At 43.3% G+C, this 10,069-nt stretch overlaps 1 protein-coding gene across 1 annotated transcript in view; it reads right to left on the bottom strand.

Annotated features, from left to right (window-relative positions):
• Positions 1-10,069, bottom strand: part of LOC126409158 (unconventional myosin-X-like) — a 159,682-nt gene that overhangs the window by 1,509 nt on the left and 148,104 nt on the right. Inside the window, exons 22-26 of the mRNA XM_050075114.1 lie at positions 3,687-3,793; positions 3,365-3,589; positions 2,449-2,488; positions 287-1,237; positions 3-88 (exon numbers count right to left, since the gene is read on the bottom strand). Of these exons, the coding sequence (XP_049931071.1) occupies positions 3-88; positions 287-1,237; positions 2,449-2,488; positions 3,365-3,589; positions 3,687-3,793 (1,409 nt within the window). The remainder of the gene's footprint in view (positions 1-2; positions 89-286; positions 1,238-2,448; positions 2,489-3,364; positions 3,590-3,686; positions 3,794-10,069) is intronic.

The following is a 10,069-nucleotide window of genomic DNA, read 5'->3' as shown; positions in this document are numbered from 1 at the left end:
GCGTGACGCAGCTGTAGACGGAATCCCGTCGATATGACAGCTCATCATCGGTGTCGAACCTGTCGAAGTCGTCCTCGCTGTCCTCAAACTGGAATACAAACAACACAAATGAGACATTCGAGATGTGGAACATTAGCGCTACTGAATGGATTTATTGTTAGTAGTGGAATACTTTGAGCACTTTGTAACAAAAAGACATGGCAACGTGTATTGGCAAGGGTTACCATTATTTTGGCTGAATAATAAACAATCTAAATGTCTTTGGGGATACTGAGACCCAACTCACAGATGACTGCGCTCCCTCCGAGCTGAAGCGGTAAGCCCCTGAGCTGTTGTACGTTCCTACAGAGCCGCGGTAGTCAGGAGACCACTGGCCGCTGCGAGGGTTGGAGAAGGCCACGCTGCCACTGGACACGATGGCACCCTCATCGTAGTCATCCTGGTCGTAGTCCGAATCCTCGTCTGGCGGTATGAGCTCCACCAGGTCATCAGATTGAGCCTCAGATGAAGCCTGGGGGTGACAGTAGGCTGAGTCCCCACTGGATGAGACACTGTGACAGGCGGGGGGCACTGGTGGTAAAGGCAGCGGCTGGTGAAGCAGGGTGGTTGGCGGCAGTGGTGGTGTCACACCATCATTGGCGTATGGGTCTTCTTCAGATGAGTCATCACTTGTTCGGATTCCGCTTGTCCGCTGGCCGTCCGAGTGGCCGTGCTCGCTCGGGTTTGGCGAGTCTTTAAAGGCCTCATCATCAGCCCCGAAGCCTTCGTCGACCTCCTCCTCATCATTGCCTCTCCTCCGTCCACCCTCTTTCTCCTTCTCTTCCTCTTCCCCGACCCCCAAAGAGCTCTCGATGTTGCGCACGCACTCATCGATCTCGTCAAAGTTCAGCGAGTCAAGGAACTGCTGTGCCGCCTTGCATGCTTCGTCCTCCAGTCGCCTGAGCTCCTGGTCACGGAGAAGCTGCAGGCGGTTGAGGGAGGCCTCAGTCAGGGAGAGCTCCTGACGCTCCTTCTGCCTCTGCAGCGACTGGATCTCCCGCTCCAGTCGCAGGATCTCCTCTACCTGTGACGCCTCGTGAGGACGGATCGCCTCCTCCTCTTCAGATGCCTCCTCAACTGTCTCTGCTGACTCCAGCTCCTCCAAGGTGTCTGGTGATGTTGCAGCTGCTACTGCAGGCAGAGCCAGAGAAGCCAACTCCTCCCGATGAAGCTCTTCTATTAGTCTGGCCTCTTCAGCCTGAGGATGGAAACATGACAAAGGCTTTAACATTGTCTGACGGAAATAGCTTTGAGAGTGTGGTGCTCCCTCTTTCTAGTCATCTGCACAACAAATGATTGAGCTCGTAGCACTAAAAGCTATTTTGGACATCAGTTTTTAGGCAGAATAACTGCTTTCCTTATACCTCTAAAATGTTATTCCTATAAAGACGAGTTCTAAAACTCTCGCAGCACAGTGGTGCAGTTAGCATTGTCGCCTGCCAGCAAGAAGGCTCCTGGTTTGAACCCAGGGTGGGGGGCTCAAACCCTGGTGTGGGGGAGCTGTTCTGTGTAGAGTTTGCATGTTCTTTTAATATCAGCATGGGTTTTCTCTGGGTACTTCAGCTTCCTCCCACAGTCCAAAAACATGCAGGTTAACTGGTGACTCTAAATTGTCCGTAGGTGTGAATGTGAGTGTGAATGGTTGTCTGTCTCTATGTGTCAGCCCTGTGATAGTCTCGCCCCAGTGTCAGCTGGGAAAGGCTTCAGCCCCCCCACGACCCTTATCAAGATAAGCAGTTACGGAAAATAAATGAATGAATGAATTCTAATGCAGCATTTCATCTTCTCACAACCTTTTTTCATGATACCGATGTCCCCAAAATTGCTGAAATAATTAGATTTGTACTAGAAATAGGTTAAAATGAATCTTACCACACTGGGAAAATGACTTTTTGGGCCAAATTATCACCATAAATAACTGGGTAAGATGGACATTTTGGTGCATTCTTAAGAACCGCCAAATGCTTTTTGGATCCAATCTCGCTCGGTGCCACAATAACGTGAAGACTGTAAATACTGATGGAACAATAGGTTTCATAGTAAGCACTGACCTGTGTCTTGGTTGAAGAATATAATAATGCAGTGGTTCCCAACTATGAACACTTTATACAGAAGTACAGAGAATTTCTTGCACAGAGCATTTAATCTAAAGTACCGTTTCCTGCTGTAGAGCGAGCGACTACAGGACAGCTACTTGACAGAGACAGAGATCTAGCTTAACAACATGGCCAAATGCAATAAGAAAAATGTGTGTGACAGAGTGAAATTCAAACAAATTCAATGAATATTCAAATATGCTTTTAGGAGACTGGACTCCTCTATAAAAAATCAAAAGTGAAATCTCTAAAATGAAAATGTCATCTACTTTTTACACACAAATGAACTCCATAATTATCAGTTTCGTTGTACCTCTCTGGCGAGTCTCTCAGCCTCCAGCCTCTGTCGCTCCCTGCACAGACACAAACAGACAGACAGACATCAGCTGACTGAAACAGACAGTAAGAGATAAGAAAAAATAGAAAAATAATTGCATTTCCGGTCTCATTGTGGCATTAAAGTCCTGTAAAACCCATCTAGATTATGGGTAGTAAAGGTCTGACAGGAAGTATGCATCACCCATCCACAGCACAATGACAAAGAAGTATATTCCGAGTATCAAAGTAAGTGTGCATAATATATGATTTCGACTTTTACAATACATTTCATTTCTCTGTGAGACAGTGCGGGAAGAACTGTGTCACCTTCTCTTGGGGCTGTAGATACCGTTGAGGATACAAAGGTCATGTCCTCTGTATTATTTCTGGGAATTGGGGATTTTAATAAGTTTACATTGTACAATTACTCTTCTCGCTGACATGGTGACCTTTTTATGCCTGAATTTGATATTTTTTGGCTCATTATTCATTATTTTAGGCTGAAAATAGAAATTAGAATAAACTGAGTTATTTTTTTTCAGCCTGGTATTAGAGAGTAGGCTTTGACAGCATTTAGACTCTAATAATAATACATTCTAGCAGTTGAATAGGTGTCTTAAATGTGAAGTAAACACAATAAAGGCATTGTGAGGTGGAATTTGAACTCATGCATTTCTAAAATCCTGCCTACAGCTCATACCTTCTTGGATTTTCTGCTGCTGGTGGTTATAGCTGCCTATTCTAACTACAAATGTCTTATTATGCAAATTACACACAACCCTAAAATGTAAACTGCATCACTGCTTGTGCACCAGTGAGCATTAGGTGTTAAAAAGGTTTGCATGAGAGCAGCAATTAGTAGAATTTGTATGATAATTCCACCAACTACTCCTTTGACTTGACCAGCCCACCTCTCCATCTCCTCCTCCAGCCTCCTGCAGCGCTCTTCCTCCTCCCTCCTCCTCCTCCTCTCCTCCAGCAGCTGGCTGTAGGCCCGGCGGGCCAGCTGGCCTCGCACACGTTTCTGGAAGGTGAGCGCTGCCCAGCGGAGGACCAGGAACTTCCTCCTCCAGTAGAAGGCCCTGTAGTTCTTCTGAATGACCACAATGCACTGCAGCAGCTTCCTGTACTGCTTCCTGTGTGGAGGATGACATCAACAACAAATCAACACAATCAATCAACAAATGGTTTTTGATGTTATTGTTGAGCTGACTTTGGAATACTGAGTCGTACCTGGCCATGTAGCCCATGACATGAGCCTGGATGATCATGGCTGCTCTCAGCACCTCCATCTCCCTCTGCTTCTCCAGGCGATGCTCCAGAGACTCCCGAAGAAAGACCTGAGAGGGGAGGAGGACGGAGGGAGAGAGAAAGTGAGGAAAGTGACGAGATGAAGAAGTACAGTGGCAGGAGAATGAATAATTATTGTTATTCTATCACTGTCTATCAGATAAACGTTCCAGTTTGGGGTGTCATGATACAGGTATTGACAATAACCACGATATTTAAAACTATCGATGTTATATAAATAATATACATAGGATAATATGTGTGTGATACTATTCTGTTTCTTTCTGTTCTTGCTTTGTCTCCCTCCCACAACACCTTTTCACTATCCATGAAGTATTATTGTTTATTTTGTCCACTTTTGTACAGTTATGGTTGCAGACTCTCTCCACCTCCATACACTTACATTTTGAGTGTAATTCATTGCCAAAAAAAAGACAAAACGCAGTATGACAAAGTTTAAGATAAATTCGACTGACAGCATTATCATTATTCAAATTTTCTAGAACTGTTGTGATAATCCATTTCTCCATTGAAACAAAGTTTAAATTAATGTTTAAAGCATGCATGCACAGACAAAAGAAAAGTCAGAGTACAACTTTGACAACTCTGTAGACTTTGGAGCAGTTGGGAGAATGAGGAGTTGTCATTCAAGATCAATAACAGCAGTTTTTTATGTGTTTGTTTGAAGCTTAAATGAAAATTTACATGACATTTATGGGTTAAACAACATCTCAAACACATCCGCATAATACACAATTTACGAGTGTCAAGCTAATATATATTTGTAGATACTTAATACTGATTTCGAACATGTAAAAAAAGACATGAACAGAGACACAAGCAGACAGAGAGAAAGTAATATTTACAAATAATGAAAAGCATAATGTAAAAGCACTTGTCAGTGTAATTACCAATTATCTTTGCCTTACAAAAAATATTAATATTACATATATATCTTAATCAAGTAGTCCTGCTATCATTTTATATTTGAATAAGTGAAGATATGAATTATACAAAGTATGTATATTAAATTCTTCCAGTATATACATGTGTGTACAATGTGTGTTTTTTCCATATGCTTTAACAGTCACAATGAAAATGGAGACTGTTGTTTGGTATTAAAACAGTAATGAGTAGAATATTAACACATAATCTCCACTCATATAATACTCCAAGCCTCTCCTTAACACAGTTCACGCATTACATTCGCTCTATTACACACATATTATGAATTTACAAGTGAACAGAATTAAAAAGAGACAGTTCCTCCTTTTTCTAGAACATCACCATTTAACAGACACCCCCTTCCAGAGGAACAATCGAAGAGAACAAAGCAGCCGACATAAATCAAATTCAGATCCTCCTCTCCTTTTGTTCCCGCTGCTAAAGACTGCAGATTACTGCAGCCAGTGATTTCGGCTACATCTCTCTGTGAAAAGACAGATCTTACAAGCACTTAGTGCAGCTGCCCGCTATAGGAGCCAAGCTGTCGTCCATTGATAGAGAAACTGGGCCCACCGAGGGATGCCGGGGGTTAATCCGATTAGGGAGGAGGAAAATGAGATATGGGACGTGGTCTCGGGCGACAGAGACGGTGGGGAAATGTCACGGTGCTACGGGGGTACAGAAGTACAGATTGCCTTTCTCCTGTTGAATGATGTACCGTGTGTGTGTGTGTTGTTGGCAGAGTGACAGAGAGTTGATACCTCAGCGGTTAAGCACTAATGAGATTTTCAGGAGGAAATGCAAACTTGTCGGGGTGATTTGGACGTCACTGACGAGCACGTTGATTAACGGGGAAACATGCCGTACATGCCCCAGCATGTGTGCACACACACAAATACACCAGCATCTCCCTCTGAATTCAGATGTTGGGTCAGGTTGGGAAAGACTTTACAGCAGTTAAAGCCTCGCAGCAGATGAAAACTCGTTGTGCAGCTGGATAATTACTCTATTCAGAGGTAAAAAGGAAAGAACTACAGTAGTGGTAGAGGTATTCAGAGCAAGAGAAACATACCACCATGTATACAAATTTGATTAAAAATGTCCAACACAGCAAAACAACTCATTACTCTGGACCTAATTTCACTTTCTCCAAGTTAACCAAGTTCAATTTAAGACTTTTTAAGACCTTTTTAAGACCGCCTTATTTCAAATTTAAGACCAAATCTGCAATGGAAAGACACATTATGGACATGTGTAAGTACTCTTTTCAAATAAACACACTAAAAACAAAATGTCATGGCTGTCATAAATGCTATTTATTACTGCAATTCTTAGGTCTGAGGCCACTTGAGGCTGGATCCAAAAGCGAGTCAATCGTTATAGATCGCCATGTTACAATGCCCAACATTACAGTAGAAACAAACATGTTTACAGCCTGGTGTATATAGTGTTTTTGGTCTCTGTAGCTAATTTTACTTTTCTTGACAACTGTACAGGGGATGAATTATTATATAACTCAACCGTTTCTATTTTATTAAGGCTTAAAGTTACGCATAATTAAGGGCATGGCTGCTTTGAGTGACAGGCTGTCTATTAGGGCTGCCACTAACGATTATTTTCATTGTCGACTAATCTGTTGATTATTTCTTCGCTTAGTCAACTAATCATTTCATCGAAAAATGTGTTAAAATGTTGAAAAATGTCAGTCTGTCTCACCCAAACCCCAAAATTATGTCATCTAATGTCTTGTTTCATACTCACGCCAAAGGATTTTAGTTCACTGTCAAGGGAGAGTGTGTAAAGCTGCCAATATTTGAACATAAGAAGCTGCAGTAAGAGTATTTTGGGGCACTTTTATAGTACTTTTCTATGAAAAATGACTCAAACCGATTAGTCGACTACTAAAATAGTCACCAATTATTCTAAGTCGATTAGTCATCGATTAGTCGACTAATCGTGGCAGCCCTACTGTCTATGAGGCTTCACCACAGCATATGAGTCAGATCCACCCTTCACTCGTCCACAGCTACACCATCTCATCCAAATACGGTCACTTTTGGCTCCAAAAATCCAAGATGGCAACAGCTGAAATGCCAAACTAGAGGCTTCAAAATGGGAGTCCACAAATCAGTGGGTGATGACTTTATAAGTCCCCACAATGTGTGATCAGGTTTATGTCCCCACAATGTGTGATCAGGTTTATGTCCCCACAATGCGTGATCAGGTTTATGTCCCCACCATGTGTGATCAGGTTTATGTCCCCATAATGTAACCCACACAGGTAAACACAAACACACAGAGTGAAACATACACAAACATACAGACCTCAAACACACCCTCACTTTATTAAACAACTTCCAACATGAATCACACATGCTCAGAACGTGTGGCCTCGTGTACGGGCGCACACATTTGCATCCCAATGAATTGAATAACTAATCCTTTTTAATCATTACTATGCTAATTAGCACAACAAAGGCTGCGCTAAGCCTTGGTGCACTTTTGATTCTTGCTTTTGGGGCCTTTGGGGAGCACTGCTCGCCGTGACAGGTCAGGCCCGTGGAGAGAACAGAACCACGGGAGAAGCAAGAGGAGCCGCATCACTTCCAGGAAATTAAGTTTGAGGTTGTAAAAAAAAACAAAAAACATCTTCCAGACAATAGTCAGGACATGTGCTGACTGAAAGGAACTGGAGGCCGGCTCGATGTAAATCTCACCGCACGAGGCAGCGGGACAAAGTAGACGAATCCCTCTGAGGGAGATAGAATTGATTTAACGGTTTACAGGCAGTCGCAGCAGCAGGAACGGCTTTGTGATTCAGTGCTGAGAGAGGCTCTGCAGAGGGCTGTCAGGTGGTGTGACACCCACCCTGGTAACCACATCTCAAGCAAAGTCTGCAAACTAAAATGCAGACCCAATGTGTGTTTTCATCAAAAAGTGAAGACATGATTAAAAAATGAGGACCACTTAATCTTTTGTAAATCTGGTAAATGGTGGCATTTCACTGCTGCCTTGTGACCAACCTTTAGACAGATGCAACATACCCGACATGCTCCTGAATCAGCACAGAAGAAAACATTGGCACTGTACATTACTGCAAACCATGGATGTGTTACATTTGTACGTTGCATATGCATCATAGCAATGTTTCTAAAGTGACGTAGCATAAGAGCTGCATCAGGAGAGGAGGGGAGCTGTGAACACTGCAGTCCGTTCTATTTTGTTCTGAAAATGTCAACAAGCAGCCTCGTTCTGTGGACGATAAACAAGGCGTAGACTTCTGTCTGTGTCACCGGTGATGAGGAAATACAGCAAGTGCTGGACGGAGCAGTGAGTGACAACAACCCGCCCACATTTAAGAGAACTGTTTGCGGTGGAAACACTAGGGTACCATGTCTGAAGGGTTACTGTTGGTTCCAAAGGTACCATACCGAAAGTGTTGGGGCTTTGAATTGTTTTAATGTGCACATAAAAATGCACGTTAAAACTGGTGGAACCTCATATTTTCTCATTCAAGTGACACCTGAGTGCTGCAGTGCTGACTCTTAATTCAGTTTCTTGTGGTTTTGTTGGATCTGGACAAACACACACACACACACACACACACACACACACACACTTATGACCATTCATCCGTCCACCCCCTCATACATGCACTTTCCACTGCTGCCACCTCTTGCAGCTTCACACAGTCGTGCTGTGATTAGGGATCTGTGTCCCCCATCTGTCATTTCCCCCAGCATTCAAACAAACACACACACACATACACACGTACACACACACACACACACTGACTGTAGGCATATTCTTTCTGATCCGGTGTAGTGGAAGCAGAGGGCAGCAGACCGAGGGGATGAAGACTGGATCCAATAACTGTTGGATTCTTCGCTTCAGGTGCTCTGGACTTCAATTATTTATGATCTCTCTCTCTCTCTCTCTCTCTCTCTCTCTCTCTCTTTCTCTCTCTCACACTCACACTCACNCAATTATTTATGATCTCTCTCTCTCTCTCTCTCTCTCTCTCTCTCTCTCTTTCTCTCTCTCACACTCACTCTCACACACACACACACACACACACACACACACACACACACACACACACACACACACACACAGAGCTGGCAGCCACACAGGTACCTGAGCTCTGTTTCATTGAGCTGGATTTGTAAGACGCATGAGGCCAAATTAAGCCTTGAGGGTAGCTGAGTGCAGCCAACACGGACTGGCGAAAAAAGTCTGCATCTAGTCATATTCATATTAGGAAGGAGAACAGGGATCAGCCATTGTGAGCCAGAGGCAGCATGGACGGCAGGACATTCAGGAGCTCAGGGTCTGATAGGAAAAAGTCAATTATACTGTAGAGAACTGAGCAGAAGGAAAACATTTCACCGCTGATAGACAGGAAATGCAAATCAGTAGGAAGAACAGATTCTGAGGAAAATAATTTTTCTGTTGTTAACACATTTTTGAATTGGCCAAAGGAGCCTTCACTGGTTTTCAAAAATAAATTAGACCAGTTCTGGAAATAGAAAATAAACCAAATTTCTGTGCAGGATGTTTGTTTATGTGTAGTTTCTCAGAACACTTTGTTCTTTCTCCTTTGTCTTTCTGTTCAAGTCAAACTAGACACTTACAAGAATGTTACAGAGTCAAACTCCGTGTGACAGACAGATTGGATCCAAGAGACCTGTGGCAATACAACAAGACCCTTCCAAACCTGGATTGACTGAATATAAATTGATCCAAGCCTGGCTGCTGGGAGGCAGTTGGGCGCGCTTTTGGTCTGAATCTGGAGATGGTCCTTTTCGAGTGTGGCTCGGCAAGACGCAGTGCTTTTAAACTAACAATGAAAAAAGCAAACTGAAGTGGCGTTGTTTGACTCGGTGCAGCCAAATGTGCCAATGGAAAAGCTCTCTGAGGGATCTTAGTCTCTAGCAACCAAGATGACCCCTGAAGACCTCCACCTCTTATTTCTCAAAGGGGGAATTTATGCAGTCAAATGTAATATTGACATGCAGACTAGAGACCTGTGGCAATACAACAAGACCCCTCCAGACTGGGAACTGGGTTGGGAACCGGAGGGTTGTGGCTCAAGTTCCCATCCAGACCAAATATGGAGCGTGGAATGGTAGTCTGTCTCCTGGGCACTGCCAAACACCCAACACCTATCCATGAGCAACCCCCTCGCTCTGACATCTCTCCATTTAATGCATATGTAGCTCCTGTTTGTGCATGTATATGTATTTCGGGTCTGTGTGTGTATATGACAACAGAGTGAAAAAAAATCGAATTTCCACTCGGGGATTACTTAAGTATATCTTAATAAAAATATCAAAAACAGGACACGACCTTGATGTGAGTATGGGTTTAAGCAAAGCGCA

Source organism: Epinephelus moara, chromosome 21 (genome assembly GCF_006386435.1).
Source record: "Epinephelus moara isolate mb chromosome 21, YSFRI_EMoa_1.0, whole genome shotgun sequence".
NCBI classification, from domain to species: domain Eukaryota; kingdom Metazoa; phylum Chordata; class Actinopteri; order Perciformes; family Serranidae; genus Epinephelus; species Epinephelus moara.
The sequence above is the reverse complement of the archived record's forward strand: the minus strand, read 5'-3'. Positions and strand labels throughout refer to the sequence as shown.